Here is a 17218-nt window from a genome sequence, read left to right as displayed (position 1 = left end):
CCTATCGATTATTAATTTAAATGTATTGTTTTTTTATTTGTTGGGGGCGTGGTCTACGGGTCTCATTTAAAATGATTTACTCCTCATCCTACCTCCGATTTGTCGAGGCAGCTGTCAGTCAGACGCTAGGCGGGACCTGAGAGCCCATTAAGCAGCTTCTATTGGTCTGGTCCCGACTGATCCTGAGTCAGTCCCCGAGTGTCTCTGAGCGTCGGTGTGTTTTTCAGCGGAGGGAGAGAGACTGAAGAAAAGAAAAGAAAAAAAGAAGAAGAAGTTCAGTATCCTACAGGTTGTTTTTGGTTTCTTGCAGGAAAACCGAGGGGAAAAGAAGAACCTTTGTGGAGAGAAAGCAAAGCAAAGAAGTTTTCAAAGTTTTTCTGTTTCTGGGATTTTAGTGTTTTTGCTCCAGAAAATTAACTTATGCTGCCGGAGAAGAACCAGACCTTCAGATAGACAGGAGGACAGAGAGACAGGAGGACAGACGGGAAGAGAGACAGACAGACAGGGGTCAGATAGACAACTTTCTCAAATCTTACATCTGTGTTCAATTTGAAGCAGGCAGTGAGACACTCAGCATCTGTCTGTCTCTCTGTCTACTTGTCTGTCTTCCAGCCTGTCTGTCTGAGTCCCGGAGGACGGAGGATGTCACCGGGGTGTGTCGCCGCCCTTAGCTGGACCTGCGGCTCCTCCTGCGGTCACACAGAGCTCTGACAGCCCGCTGCTACTGCTGAGGGAGAACCAGAACGGGTCTGATTTAGATCTGGGTCTGTAAAAACCAGCTTAAAACGGTGGATTCATACCGAAGTGGCCTGAGCTGGGATCAGGATGTCTTCAGAGCTGGCTGTAGGTCTGGTGTTCAGGGTTCTGCTGCCCCTCACTTTGACTGCAGGTAAGATAAGATTTTATATAGTTCATGATTCTTCAAGTTGTTTCTGGGTCATTAGGCAGCAATGCAGGAGACATGCAGTACTCGGATCCTTTACTTCAGTAAAAGTACTAATACCACAGTGTAAAAGTGCTGCGCTGAAAAAGTTGCATTAGTAAGTGTGTAAGTATAATCAGGAAAATGTACTTAATTTATTCAAAGAACCCGATGTGTGTACTCGTAAAATATCTAGTGAAATATCACTAGATTATTATCAGAGATACACGGTCGCTAGATGTGGAGCTCGTTTTTAACTAGTTTATATACAATTTGATATCTAGTATATTATATAAAACATAAAGCCCCAAATAATGATTCTTTTCATGATGGATTAATCTGCTGGAAATGTATTGTTTGGTTTGTTAAATGTCAGAAAATAGTTTATCAGAATGACCCAGAAGCCACAGGGACGTCTTCAGATATTCTTCTTATATTGTCATGTAAGATGTTAAAACAGCAAATCTTCATTGTGAGAGGCTGTAACCATCTGACATTTTTAGGTAAGAAATGGCTTCAGTGATCAGTTATCAGAACTGTGGCTGATTGATTAATCAACTAATGAAACACAAATTGTATTTACTGTTGAGCCGTTTAATTTTCTTAATAAAAAGCTTATTCTATAATCGCATGAACTCATTTACATATTTTTTTAATGTAAAATCTGAATCTGAAAAGTAACTCCAGTTGTCAGATAAATGTAAAAGCAGTAGAGGTGAGACATGAATAAATACTACCAAGAAGTACTAAGTACAGTACTAAAGTACTTAGTTACCTTCCACCTCTGGTCACTATTATAACTTCTGTTTTGTTATAATTTATACATATTTATTTGACAGGAGAGGAATATTTCCGATGGGTTCAGCATCAGAACGATAATCTTAAGAAATACTCAGATGGAGGTTTACCAGACTTCCTGCAGGTTCCTGAAGGTTCTTCCTCAAAGACTCGTCTGTTAATCTGGGTGTAAAAATATTCCATTTGCTGAAAGATAAAAAGAGTTTCAACACGTTTATCCAGCTGTGCTGGTAACTGTCAGGCTGCTATCGTTGTTCGGGTTAGCTGCAGACCAAGTTTGGCCTTAAGTAAGACTCAGTAAGATTTAGAGTTAGAAAAGAATAAAAAAATATATTATTATTATTATTATTATGATTATTATAAAGATTACAGAGGTTAAATTGTTTGAAGTATGACAGAAACATTTCAAGGAAAAATATTAATCTAGTCCTCACTGTTAAAGATCACAATATAGGTTTGATATAGACACACTCAGTTAACCAAAGAATCACTCATAGCCAATACCAAACTAATAGGCCTACCATCCTCTTTGTTACGGCTTCTTCTTGGCCCCCAATACTCAAACACAACCTGGCTCAAGGCTGGACAATGGAGGGGAGACCACACATGAGCTGTAACAAAAAATAAGTTGATTTTACAAAACTGGAAAAGTAAATTAACATATAGACCAACAAAATACAACAAACCCAAACAGGGTGGAAGCCAGGGAAGAGGAGGACTGGCTGACTGCCACCATCTTATATAGTCCAGCCAGACCAGGTGAGCTTAATCCCCTTGAAGACCAGACTCTGGCCACCAGGCTCCTACAGGGAAAACCCTGCCCAGAGAGGGTCGTCACAAGCCATGTTCAGTTCGATCCAGTCGGATCTTCTGTGCGGAGACAGTGGTTGCATATTAAAGCCGAGTGAAGCTGCTGCAGCTGCAGCAATACAGCGTGACCTCTTCAGACGTCTTTTGTCCAAAAGAGATTCAATTTACTGTGATAGAAAACAGAGAAAAACCGAACGTGAGAAAAATCCATCCTCTACTGCAATTTCTCTAATGTGTCATTCAAAAACAGATGACTTGATTTTTTTTCTCTGTAAAATGTCCCAATCACCACACATTTTACTTATTCATTAAAAAACACATTTAAGGAACCTAAACAAAATGTTAATTACTGCATGTTGAAAACTCTTAAGTATCAAAGTCTGGATTGGTCTCAGCTGCTGGATATCTTTCATGGTTTCCAATACTTCTTTATTCAAACACTAAATGTCTGCATCCATCTTATGGAAGTGTTTCCACACCTCTGAATTATCTGTGTCATTAAGACTGCAACTAACGATCATCTTCATTACTGAGATTTGACAAATGTGTGTTCAGAAAAAACAGTGTAGTATAAGGAGAAGCATATCTTCATGCTGTGATGTACACTAACTGAGCACTGTATTAGGAACACCACACTAAGACCGGGTGGTTCCTCCCTCTGCTCTTAAACAGCCTCAGTTCTTCGTGGCCTGGATTCTACCAGATGTTGGAAACTTTCTTTTAAGATTTTGGTCCATGTTGACATGATTGCTCACATCATTTCTGCAGATTTGTCAGCTGCACATTCATTCTGCCGGTCTCCTGTTCTACCACATCTCAAAGGTGTTCTACTGGATCCAGATCTGGTTACAGAGGAGGCCACTAAAGTCCACTGAACTCATTAGTAGCCATTAGAAGATGGTCAACTGTGGCCATAGAGGGAGGCACATGGTCAGCAACAATACTCAGATAGTTTGTGGCCTTCAAACCCGATTGATTAGTATCAAGGGCCCAAAGTGAGCCAAGAAAACACTCCCCACATCATCACATCACCACCATCGGCCTTGACTGTTGACACACGGCAGGTTGGGTCCATAGATTCATGCTGCTGATGCCAAATTCTGACCCAACCATCTGTTGCCTCAGCATAAAAAAACCTGATTCATCAGACCAGGCTATGTTTTTCCAGTCTTCATCTGTCCAGTGTTGGTGAGCCTGTGCCCACTGCAGCCTCAGAACTCTGTTCTCGGCTGACTGGAGTGGAACCTAAAATGGTCTTGTGCTGTTGTAGTTCATCCACCTCAAGGTTGGACGTGTTGTTAATCCTGAGATGCTTTTCTGCTCACCACAGTTGTAAAAAGCCTTTCTGTCAGCTCCAACCAGTCTGGCCATTCTTCACCGATCTCTCTCATCAACGAGGTGTTACCGTCCACAGAACCGCTGCTCATTGGATGTTTTTGTTTTTGACTTCATTCTGAGCAAAAACTCTAGAGACTGTTGTGTATGAAAATCCCAGGAGATCAGTAGTTTCAGAAACACTTAAACCGGCCCGTCTGGCACCAAAAATCCTGCCTTGGTCAAAATCCAGAGATCACATTTTTTCCCCATTCTGATTTTTGACGTGAACATTAACTGAAGCTCCTTACCTGTATCTGCAGGATTTTATGCATTGCACTGCTGCCACATCATTGGCTGATTGGATAATTGCATGTATAGCGTACAGTTGACTGTAGTGCTGCAGTGGGAACAACAAGCTCAGGTCTCTCCAGGTGAAAGGAACATCTGGTTGTCTTCTGTTAATACAAAAGTCTAATGTTGTTTCTATGTGGACACACGTGGAACTAAAATACAGAGTTAAAAAGAACAAGCTGTTTAACAAAAGAAATGATCAAACGTTATTATTAGTGTTTTAAATAGGCAAGAACTATCAATGAATAGAGAAACTGTTGGTTCTGAAGAACCTTTTGTCCGATGAATGTACAGAGACGAGAGCAGGACAGGGACAGGAAAGAAGCCTGGAGATCTTGGAAAGTTTGGGAATCCCTTTCTTACTGTTTATGATTTTTGATTCCTCGTATCTCTGATGTGTTCAGGAATTGAACAGTTTTGTGTTTTGTTCATCAGTGAACCCTCTAAGAATTAAAAACCCTTATTAAACATCTGCTCAGACTGATCATGTTGTTGACTTCTTCTTTGATCAGATTTATCAGATCTGATTTAAATCATTTTTTCTATGGTTTCAAACTGTTTGGCTGCGTCTGTTTAAGCAACTTTGACGTCTTTGAACAATATAAAGTTTCACAAAAAAATGTTTTTATTTCGTGTCAGGAATCGAACACAAGGATCGTTTTGGTATCAGAACTGAACCTCAGGTATCTTATCAGTAGTACTAACACTTCTATTGATTATTGGCTTATTCTGATCAATCAGAGATTCAGTACATCGATACAACATCCCCTGCGTGCTTCCTATACTTCCTGTTTGTTCACCAGTTAAAGACATGAACCTGCTGACCTCTAGCAACCTTTACTGATGTCACGGGTCATTGACGTCACCGTCTGGGTTCCAGATGCATGTCTGTTTATGTTGTCATGGTAACTACTGACTCGTCCCTGGAGAAGTTTAAATAATGTCTTCACATCAAGTTAGCATTGTTAGCATTGTTAGCATTTCTCGTTCAACATAACGGCTACTGAATGCAGTTTTCTTAATGATGTTACAAAACATTCCAGCATGTTCCAGGACCTTCCAGGACAGAGCAATGTGGAGCCTTAAATTTGTTTTTTAGGTGGAATTTCCCTTTAAAGTGCCTCACATTCCATAAAGAGGGGGAGGTGTGTGTGTGTTGACACACTGCTAGCCACATGTACACACACAGCCAGATATTGTTACCTGAGAAAGTGGAACCAATCTGTGTGTGTTGGGGGAAGGGATGTTAAACAGTGGGGTGCACTCTTCCTGTTGGCCCCCCCATTACACACACACACACACACACACACACACACACTAAGCTTGAAGCAGAGTGTGTGTGTGTGTATGTATGTGTGTGTGTGTGTGTGTGTGTGTGTGTGTGTGTGTGTGTGTGTGTGTGTGTGTGTGTACGTGTGTCTTCAGACTGTTTATGAGTCTGTCAGATGAAAAGTTTTTCTATCGCTGTATGTGACTCAGTGTCTGAGTTTAAAAACTGTTTCATTGGATCAGAACAGTTTTACTCACAGGTTTTCACCTGTGTCATACTGCACACCTTGAGCTCTACCAGCTCTTCTTCTCTACCTGTGTTGGTACACTGTAGCGTATGTTGGTGTGTTACCTCCATCTGTAGATCAACGCGATGATGTGAAACCATTGGTAGGACTGTGTATCACGTCAACCACAAGTGCTCATGTGTCCTCATGCACATGCACGAGAAAAACTGAACGAGGAGCCACTCATACAGAGCAGCTCCACAGCTACTAGAGGTTTGAAACTCCACCGGTAGCATTCAACAAAAATATTTCAACATCGGTAAAAGAAAAAATTCACCGTGGCATGACCAGAGGGTGGTACGGGCCAAAACCACCACAAAGAGACTCAAAACTCAAAACAACCACAGAGACACAAAACCACCAGAAAGAGACTCAAAACAACCACAGAGACACAAAACCACCAGAAAGAGACTCAAAACCACCACAAAGAGACAAAAAAACACCACAAAAGTCTCAAAAACAGCAAAGACTCAAAACCACAAAGACATTCAAAACCACCAAGGAGACTCAAACCACCTCAGAGATACAAAAAAAATCACCACAGAGACTCAAACCACGACCTGAGACAAAAAATCACCACAGAAGTCTAAAGAACACCACAGTCTAAAGACAACCACAAAGACATTCAAAACCACCACAGAGACATAAAAAAACTACAGCAAAGAGACTCAAAACAACTGAAGAGTAGGCTCTGAGTTTACATGACCCTCTAACACATTTCTGATCTTAAAGGTCTTTCACAGAGAGTCAGTTTCAGGTTGGTTCACGTCGGAAAAACAAATCATCTGCAAAACTAAATTTATCATTTTATTCTCTCAGGTCAATTGATCTGCTTTGGTCGTCATTAATTCATCACTATTTCCTGTTTATGGAACAGACAACATGTTGGAGTTACCAGGTTTTCTCTTGGCAGCAGTGATGTGTGTGTGTGTGTGTGGATGTGGTTGTGGTTGTGTATTTCTGTCTGCAGTGTTTACACAGTCCAGTTAAATCCACAGACAGTAAACAGAAACACACTGACAGTATAGTAATGTTACTGCAGGCAAATGTTATGACATTAGATTACATAATAGACTGGATTAAACAGACTATAACATTTAGATAAGAAGTAGTTTAGTTTAGTTCAGATTCAGATTAAAGATAAGTGATATTACCTAAAATTAATAGAAGCTGATCAGATCTGATCAGATCTTATTGATCAGACTGAATCAGATCAAAGGGATTTTATGGATCTATAAAATCACTTTGAAGCTGTTTGAAGCACTTTAAAGCTTCGAATTAGTCTTTACTTCAGTTATTGGATATTGTTTTTGATTATTTCCAGGTTTGATCTCCCTGTAATGAATCTACCTCTGATGGATCTGTGTATTGATTGATTGATTGACTGATGAATTGATTAATGTATTCACAGCTTGTGTGTTGCGGTATAATGGATTCTCTCTGGTCTACGTCCTCCTGCTGCTGCTGCTGCCACTGCTGCCTGACCCCTCCTCCACCACAGGTACCAATACTGATCAGTGCTGTTCAGTACTGCTCAATACTGTAAAGTGTGAAAGCTGGATTATGATACTAGCTATTTGAAGCTGCTATTCACCTGTGAGGTGACGGCAGCGGTCGGAGGTGTCACACCTTTACAACAGGTTGGAAAACCCGAAGGAAACTGTGGGTCTGCGTTGCATCAGCAGCTCGACTCTCGTCAGAGTTAAATTCAAAGATGAATGAATGATGTGTTGAACGTAAAATATTTCAGCCTGATGTCAGAGACACACGATGAGCAAAGTTTCTGAATTGAACTGATTATGAGTTTTATTTACCACTTCACTGTTTATGTTAACATCTGTGTCACAAATTGCTTCTGCAGTTTAAACAGATGTTTAATTGATGACATCATGATAATGACCTGTTATTTAGTGATGATGTCACTGACTGACACAATGAGGTCATTAACGCCAGGAAATAGACCAGACCCAGCTTGTCTGTTCCTGTGTTTGTGGAGGGGGGATGTCTCTGCTGCCTGAGGGACACACACAGTAGCACACTATAACACACACACACACACACTAATACACAGTGTGTTGTTGCAGCAGGTCTCAGGTGATAACAGGATGCTGGTTGTTTCCTGGAGTATCTTCCTGAGGAAACAAAGAGAATAGAGAGGCCACCTCTGGTTGGGCTCTGGAGGGGTTTGTAGTTATTCTGAATATAATGAAACAGCCATTGTGTTTAAACCTGGTTATATGAGTATCAGTGTTCATGTGTGTTTATGTGTGTTTATGTGAGAATGTATTTCCACAGTGAGAAGAACAGATGATAAAGATGTATGTATGGAGAGTGACTGACAACAAAATCAATGTCAGCTTCATTTATTTTGTTCAAACCCTGAGAAATGTAAACAAAGAAAAAAAAGGTGGTCTAACATCCCTCTAATAAATCAAACGTAAACAGCAGCTGGTCTAATGATACATGTTTTCAGCTGAATTTATGACTGACCAATGATTGATAGTAGAGTGATTGTTTACATGTGTCATCTCTATACTGCAGACATCTACCATCTGATCTGAATCAGCATCACAGCTGCTGCTCTCTCATGGTTCACTCTGTTTTTATCATGAATAATTGATTCTTCAGTTTGTCAGTGAAAGTGAAGGAGTATTACTGTTTTCACTTTAACTCCAACTTTTCACTTGTAGCAGTTTGATATGCTTTGGCAGGTTTGTCGTACTTTAGATTTTCTAAAGTTTCTAAGATTTTCTATACCTGTTTACATATGCTTATATGAGTATAATTATATATGTATATATATATATATATATATACACAGTAAAGTACACTTAGGCGAAGTGAAGTGAAGAAAAAGGGGAGGTGATGCACAATGTAGTAAAGGGAAATACAGTTAAGTGAAGTAAAACACAATAAAATGAAGCACAATGAAGTGAAGTGCAGTAAAGAAATATACAGTAAAGTGCACGTAAGAACAGTAAATTACAGTGAAGTGGAGGGAAATTATGTACAGAAAAGTACAAGGAAGTGCACCTTGAAATAAAGTACAATAAAGTAGAGTGAGGTGGAGTGAAGTGAAGCACAGTGAAGTACAGTAAAGTAACGAGGTAAATGAAATAAAGTCAAATAAGGTAAATCATTGTCTTCTGCTCTTCTTCTCTGCTAATGTTTTCAGATCTTAGTTGTTTCTTTTCTTCATAAAATGTTTTCATAACAAACAGGAAGTAAGGACAAACCCATCGAAATAAGAGCCATGTTGTTGTAGTGGTCTGTTCCACCTCTTTTCCTTCACTGCGATGAAATCCTGCAAGTGTGACTGAAATCAGGTGAATCGCCTGACCTGATGAACCTGAACACAACACTGAGGAACAGCTTTGTTTAACATCACTTCCTGTCTCTGCAAGTTTTTCAAATTGAAGTCAGGTCTCTGTCTCCCAGGTAACACCTGTCGCTGCGTGATGGCGGTTTGTGTCTCCAGTTTCCTCTTCCTGTTACTGCAGTCCTTCTTCCAGCTGACGACTGCAACACTGCAACCAGAGTACAACTGTAAGATACACCTTTCTGTCTTCAGTTCATCTGACTGTCTCTTCCCCTGTCTGTCTCGCTACCTGTCTGTTCATCTGTCTGTCTGAACATCTGACTATCTGTTCATCTCTCTGTTAACCTGTCTGTCTGTCTGTCTGTGTGTGTCCCGTTTTTACCTGTTTGTCTCTTGGCGTATTGATGTACAGCCTGTCTGTCTCTGCACCTTTCTGTCTACAGGTACAGCTTGGCAGAAAGCTCTCGGTCAGCTTGGCCTGGTGAGGTAAGAATGACATCATGTGACACAAAGACAGACAGGCGAGACAGACAGACAGACAGACAAACATATAGGTGGGATAGACAGACAGGTGGACAGGTAAGACAGACAGACAGTTTTACTTTACGTTTTCATTATATCATTCTTTGACAAACTGAACTGACTCAAACATGACGACTGTTTGATGAACCACTCCCTGTCTGAAATACTCACACACCACACACACACTCAGCTGGGTCTGTTCCCAGCTAAACTTTACTGACACATCAAAGAGAAGTACACTGCAAACATACGGTTTCCTCTGTGTGTGTGTGTTTGTTATGACTCAGCTCCTGTAAAAGTCAAACATCAGTGTATAATTTCATACATGTAGGAGGAGGTGTGTTTCTGACTCTGACTGACAGACCTGGTACTGACTGTTCTTGTTGTCCTTTTCTCAGTGTTATTCAGAATTTCTGAAGCTGAAGAGCTTTTACCTCCTCTGTGTGTGTTTTCTACTACATATATGTTTTAGTCGTATAAATCCTTTAGAGTCTGCTGAGGGAGCGTGTCCTCAGGTGATGTCATCTGAGTCAGCGTCAGTCGGATCTGAAAAGAAAAAGTTAGAAAGAAGTGAGCTGAGCTCACCAGACCTCCGTAGCCCCCCCCCCCCCCGCCCGTTTCTGCTGCAGGATACATTAGCACCTACTAGCATAACAATCTACTACCCCCAGCTGTCAGAGATAGAGAGAGGGGTGCATTGTGGGAAATGTAGGCCTCAGGTTTTGACAACAGAAGAGGAGTGAAATAAGTTTCATCCTTAGTTGTTAAACTTTCCATCGCGAGCCTGATAATTACGCAGGAGTCACATGATAAACCTGCTTCTCAATAACTGCTGACAGTTTTTATTTTTCCAGAGAAAGCCAGTAGTTATGTCGTCTAAAGCCCACAAATAATCTGTGTAATGTGAGCTGTAAGCGGCCGGTACCTGCGTTAAAAGGAGAGCTAAAAGGGTAACTACAGTTACACTACATAAATCCTCGGTGATCATCAGAAGAAACATTGAGGCAATAAGAAGTGTGCAAACTTCTGAAAAATGTCAGCTTAGACAGAGGGAGAGAGTCAAGTTGCTCTTTAAATCTCAGTAGCTGATATTCTGTCAACAAGGTTCACATAATAAACAGGAAATAAAGACAAACTACCAAAATAAGAGCCATGTTGTTATAGCAGTCTGTCCCTTCAGAGCAGGACAACAACAAACCAGGATGACCTCGCTGACATCTGATCCTCTGACTGTGTGTGTGTGTGTGTGAGTGAGTGTGTGTCTCTGTGTGTGTGTGTGTGAGTGAGTGTGTGTCTCTGTGTGTGTGTGTGTCTGTGTGTGTGTGTGTGTGTGAGAGAAAGCAGTAGGCGGTTCAGACAGTAGTCTCTCTGTCTGGACAACACGGCTCAGCAAACACCTACACACACCAGTAAACACACAGTTACACACACACACACACACACACACACGCACAAACACAAACAAACACAGGTGTTGAACCACATGTGTTCAGAGTTGACTCTTCGTCTCCTGATTCTAGATCAGAAATCTGAATCTTTACCTCTGACCTGGGAACAGAGTCTGAATCTGAGCAGCAGAAATTTACCGTTTCTTCACATCGGAGAAGTATCATCATCATACCATCAGGAGATCATCAGCCAGAGATTTTAGATGCAGCTCTGAACCACATACACTAAATCTCCAAAAGTAGACAGTGCAACGATATGTTCTGGTCTGGTCCAACCTGACACTCTGTTCCTGTAAATATTAAGAAACACTGAGTTGTTTTCGTTTGTGGAGGAAAAAATGGGAATATGGTCACACTGAAAACTGTAGCGAGGGTGAAACTAACAAAAAATCTTCCAGTTTGATCTTTTTTTGTAGAATAACATGCAGATATTGTGGAGATTGGTGGAATTTTAAATTTGAGTCTTTACAGCAATAAAATAATGATTCAAAATGTGACAATATAGTAGTGAACAGCTTTGAAAAGCAGAAGAGAATGAGAATGATATTATTTATTAATGATTTTACGATTTTGGATTCATGTATTTTTTTTTTAATTTATTTCTTTTTGGTTTTCTTTTGTGTGTTTTACTACATTTTACTACATTTTATTTATGGATGTTTAAGTAATTTTTTCAGATATCTGCCATGTGAGGAGCTGTAACTGATTTTACTTTGATGCTGAATTTGAATGTTTTATTACTTTAAAACAAACAGGGTAACACTTTAACTCGTATTTATGCTGAATAGTGCATAAACATGTAATAACTGATTTATAACAGACTGTAATTTAGATGTAAGGACATGTTTAAGTGTTTATTAATGTTCAGTATTTGTTCTAACTTCTTCTATGAAAACATATTTTATATTATTCCAGCTGTGTTTTACTATATTGTCATTCATTGTCTGTTCATCCAGCAGCCTCCACTGACGTATGTCCAGAGGAGGAGATAGAATTGTTAACAAAGACATTAATAAACACGGAGATCTGATCACAGCTGCATTAGAGTCTGTTAGAAACCAGTTATAAAGATAAATAAACCAGTTATTACGTCTTTATATACTGATTATATGGGATAAATACAGGGGGTTAAAGTAAAGTGTTTCCACAATCAGTAAAGATTTTGATAAAAGTATTTGTTGTGTAAATTCCTGGACAGATTGAAGATTTTCAGTGTTTCTGACATGCTGCATCAAATAATTATATAAACTGTCTGTCTCTCTGTCTGTCTCAGTCTGACAGGAAGTGATGCGGGCTCGGCAGTGAGACATGTCTTTCCGGATGTCGGCGTGTTGTTCGTCAGTCTGCTGACCTGGAGGCTGATTGTACGACTTAACGCAGACACACACACACGGGTAACACACACCCACACACACACACACACACACACACACACACTAATGAAGCAGGTGTAACGTTGTTAACTCGTCTCCTCTTGTTTCTTAACAAGGTTTGCTGTCTATTAGCCTGTAACTCAGTAAGCTATTTATTAACTGTAACCTCATTATGTGACTGCATCAAGACACACACACACACACACACACACACAAACACACACACACACTCACATACTCAGGGTATAATGATTAGGTTTCAGGTTCAATCAGTTTATTATTTATACTGTCGGAGTCTGTTTGTTAACATGAAACCAGACCAGCAGACAGCAGCAATTACAGACTATCAAGACACCAAGACACCAGGCCTACTCTTCCTCCTCCTGCCCCTGCTTCTCCTCCTCACTCTTCATAACATCACTGTCACTCAAACAGACCAGTCTGTCTAGCTGGAGGACGATAATGTCCACAGGTGAACAGACAGGTATCTAAAGACCACCAGTAGAGTTTGGGTAAACTGTAAGTAGAGAGCAATAAAACAAAGCTCTGTTACTTCTCCTGTTTTCAGCCCCAGCTAGAGGAGACACAGCAGGAGGAGGAACCTCAGGAGGAGGAGCTGATGTTTGAGGGGGACTCTGTGCTCGCAGGGGAGGAAGAGGAGGAGGAGGAAGAGGAAAGCAGCAGAAACAGGGTTCTGGTTGAACTGGAGGCCGTGGTTTGTAAAACCAGGCAGATGGTGGGAAACATGACGACAACAGGAGGGAAAGTCCTGCTGACAGCCCTACTGGGACTCACAGGTAACCATTACAATCCAGTAAGAAAAATGACTGGTAACCAGTAGAATCCAGTAGATGATTGTTGGATAGGCACAAACAACAGTCAGTACCATCCTCTCAGAGACCCTCAGTTGGGTATTCCTCGGGTTGTTCAGAGAAAACTCAAGCACAGCAGCATTTAGCCATGGGCTTTTGATTATCCCCGACAAGCGGCTCCTTGCTGTCTCTTCAGGCTGACCCCACCCAAGCCCCATGGTTGTAATCCTGGGCCACAAGGCCTTCAACGTTGAACTCCTTCCACAGCTTTTTCCCCTTAAGTCTCCAGTCCATAAAGTTTCCAATCCATGCCTCTGGTGACCGTACCAGAAGCTGTTCCCCCCCCATGTTCATCAATAACCTTACAGCAGACTTTCTCTGTCCTCTCTGGTTAAAAGTTTCATCCTATTTCACCTTTAACCACAGCAGCGTCACTGACAGGTGTGGTCTGTTACACCTGTAACCAATCACATACAGTGATGGCAGGCAGTGATGTACATGTACATGTACATCACAGCCTGCCAGATGACAAGTTAAACAACTGGGGTTCAGTAGTAAATTACTGTTTCAGGTGGTGATTCTCAGACAGGGAAACAATAGAATCCAGTAGAACTGAAGAACTGAGGGAGGAGGTGGTAGTTGTTTAACAGAAGGTAATCTTTCTCTCTCTCTCTTGCCCCCCCATCCCAACCCCCAGGTATCATGTTCCCTTCTCTCTCCTCCCTCCTTTACCTCCTCTGTTTCCAGGTGTTGAGTACCTGGTGGGCATGGTCAGGTCAGGTCCCACCCCTCCTCTTCAGGTGTGTCTCTGTGATGTCACTGCTCTACTCTTCCTCCCACTTCCTGCTACTCTACTGCTACCAGCTGCCCTCGCTGCAGGAGGCATGGCCTCCCAACCACACCTCCGCCAGGTAACACACCTCGGCCAGGTAAAACAACTGCACCAGGTAACACCATAAACCATTGAGGAGAAGGAGAGGAGGAGATAGATAAGGACAGTGGCAGAGAAGGGATTGAATAGTAGAGGAGGAGGAGCAGTGAGTTGGAGGTTGTATATTACAATTACAGGTGGTTTTATATACAGACTGACCTCAGACCAGCAGGTTCAGGTGACCTAATGTGCACAGGAACAGTCACTGTAAATGGGACATTTAAAAACAGCAAATCAGATCACTGAAAGCTTTCAGGTGAGCTTGATGTAGATGAGGAAACATGGACGAAAGGAGAGTGGAGGAAGGAAGTAGTAAAGGAAATAAGGAAGCAGAGACAGCCGTCACCCCTGACTGCTTCTTCTTGTTGTCATAAGGTTTAAGCTCCTGTCAACGCAGACACACTGTGATTTATAAATCTATTAAATCAATCTGTAACTGTGAGAACAGCTTTGATCACAGGAGACTTCTTATCAATAGTTCCCACCCTGAAAACTGTAACAGAGTTTTTATATTACGGCTGCAGCTAATGAATTTATTTTCGTCATCAATTAATCTGCTGATCATTTTTCCATCAATCATGTAGAAATTTAAAAATAGTGAAATAATAGCCATCACAGTTTCTCAGAGCTGAAGGTGAAATGTTCAAAAAACGAAATTCAGTTACTATGAAAACAGGGAAAAGCAACAAAGCTTCTCATTTAAGAGGTTGGAACCGGAGAATTTTTAACATTTTTGGCAATTTTTGCTTGAACTATAACTGAAACCATTATTTTTCTGTCGATTAACTAATTAATCAACTAATAGTTTCAGCTGTATTTTACATACAGTCCTCTGCTCCCTTGGTTGTACCTTTTGTAATACCTTGTATTTTAGATTCTAGACGTCAGTCCCGACAGTTGAAGAATAATTTTATTTACATTGCTCTCATGTTGTCCACTTCCAATTTTCATATTCTTGTCCCAAAGTTTTTTTCTTTTTAGTTTGCTCGTTAAGTGAAGACAGATTGTCACAGCTCTCTAAGTCAGTCCTTCAGGCTGATGAAAAACAACTGGTCGTCAGGAGGATAAAGTCTGCTAGATATGATCATTAACATAATCCATGCAAGGTCGTTTGGAAGCACAGGTGTCCACAAGGCTGTGTCCTGTACATGGACAATTCCCCATCCTGACAGTCTGCACATGACTCAGTCACTGGGAGCCTATTCCCAAGGGTTGGTTCTGCTCGTGGTCCAGGGGTTGATGGTTTTGTTCAGTGGTGTGAGAACTGGTTTTTAAAACTGAATGTAACCAAGAAACGTGTTGATTTTAAAAGGAAGATAAGACTCTCATTCAGACTGTCACTAAGAGACAGATCAATGAACAGGTCTGGAGACCTGATGATCAGCTGATCATCAATGCAGCATCCACTGTTCTGTTATTGGTTGGATCTGTTTATACTTATTTGTTTATTGTCTTTATTGTGTTTTATTTTGAATTCTGATTTATTCATAAAAAAGTCACAGCAGACAGTCCTGTAGAGTCATTGTTTTTTTATGATTACTCAGTATTGATTATTGGTGATTTCTTCTGCAGTGTGTTTGGTCTGGTGTCGCTGGACTGTATTGCCTCTTGGTATGATTATTGATTACTCATTGATTTCTCTGCAGCGTGTTTGGTCTGGTGTCGGTGGTGTCAGTGGACTGCGCCGCCCCTTGGAGGCTGCAGGTGAACTCTGAGCTCAGCTGGTTTCACTTCAGCAGTCCTCTGATGCTGCTGCTGGTCTATCACACTGTGGCCAGTCTGTGGAGGAACCAGGTGAGGATGACGTCATGATTTACTTTTTGTGGCATCATATACGTAGTTGTCCTGATGAGTCAGTGTTCCTCAGCTGTGATTGGTTGCCGGGTGTCACATGTGTCTTCAGCTGATCAACGGTGATGGGGGGCAGGGCGTAGAGAGGGCGGAGTCAGCGTTCAGCGGGAGCTGTGACATCATCACCACCACCAGCAACCTGAGTGATGAGGTCAACGGTGACATCGCAGCGGAGAGGCGGAGAGAGCTGTGGAGGAGAGCTCACAACCGGCCTGAGTGCAGAGACGTACGGAGAAACACTAAATATTATTTTTTTTAAATGTTTTATTTGTATGAATAAATGCTTTTATTTTGATCTAATTTGATCTAATTAACAGTCAGATTTCAGTGAATTTCACTGCTGCTGCTCCAGGTTTTGGCCGATTTCATGTTTTATAGTTTAAACTGACAGCGGTGAACAGGAAACCTGTCTCTGTTTGTCAGGTGCTGCTGTCATCAACCAATGACAGCCCCTCGGACTCTTTTGCCCCGCCCACACAGAGCACTGCCCTGGGATTGGATGTTTACGCCACGCCTCACTACTCTCTCAGCCAATCAGGTGAGTCTTTGGTTTGAATCCCAGCAGAGCAGAGGCCTTTCTCAATCTGTTCACGTTCAGTCACATGGAGACGAGCTAGGACCAGATGACCAAAAGAGGTGTAACTCTGTCTGGGAGCTGAAAAAGTATCCCAGCATGCTTTTCACATCAACCAGCTGTTATTATGTCACTTTATTAGGTTTTGAAATCAATTCAGATGAGGAAGTAAACATGTAGCATTACAATATGTGACCAGTTTATTAAAATAAAGTCTGTTTGTAAATGTGCTCTGATGTTTTTGGATGTGTGAGGACCAACTGGTCATCTCAGCGGCTAACAGCCCAACTCCTGAGATGAGCTTTCAGTCAGTGTCCATGGTCATCCTCCTGTGGAGAAATGTGATGTTTATGTAGAGTTTTAAACAGAAGATTTTGGAAGATATAGTTTTGAGTGTAAATCTAACATTTAGATAGTTTAACATCAGAGCTGTTCTGTGGTGCTTTGCACTCTGCAGATGTTCACACAACACATTTACATTAACATCTGTACAGATACATGAACAGAGGAAGAGATTTTTTCATCTACATTACAGATCAGATTAGAGATGAATCTCTTGACTCCAGCTCACAGTAACTAGTTATTTTGTTCTTCAGAAAAAAACTGTCAGTGGAGCTTTGAGTTGAGATTATTT

General features: G+C 41.2%; 1 protein-coding gene across 1 annotated transcript in view; it reads left to right on the top strand.

Annotated features, from left to right (window-relative positions):
- Window positions 1–200: 200 nt before the first annotated feature.
- Window positions 201–17218, top strand: part of LOC120790222 (piezo-type mechanosensitive ion channel component 2-like) — a 40339-nt gene continuing 23321 nt past the window's right edge. The window contains exons 1-10 of the mRNA XM_040127582.1: window positions 201–889; window positions 7166–7255; window positions 9193–9300; window positions 9517–9559; window positions 12317–12437; window positions 12985–13213; window positions 13926–14139; window positions 15806–15953; window positions 16063–16236; window positions 16434–16548. Of these exons, the coding sequence (XP_039983516.1) occupies window positions 826–889; window positions 7166–7255; window positions 9193–9300; window positions 9517–9559; window positions 12317–12437; window positions 12985–13213; window positions 13926–14139; window positions 15806–15953; window positions 16063–16236; window positions 16434–16548 (1306 nt within the window). The 5' untranslated portion in view covers window positions 201–825. The remainder of the gene's footprint in view (window positions 890–7165; window positions 7256–9192; window positions 9301–9516; window positions 9560–12316; window positions 12438–12984; window positions 13214–13925; window positions 14140–15805; window positions 15954–16062; window positions 16237–16433; window positions 16549–17218) is intronic.

Source organism: Xiphias gladius, chromosome 5 (genome assembly GCF_016859285.1).
Source record: "Xiphias gladius isolate SHS-SW01 ecotype Sanya breed wild chromosome 5, ASM1685928v1, whole genome shotgun sequence".
NCBI classification, from domain to species: Eukaryota; Metazoa; Chordata; class Actinopteri; order Istiophoriformes; family Xiphiidae; genus Xiphias; species Xiphias gladius.
Note: the sequence above shows the minus strand (reverse complement) of the source record. Positions and strands in the feature narration are given on the sequence as shown.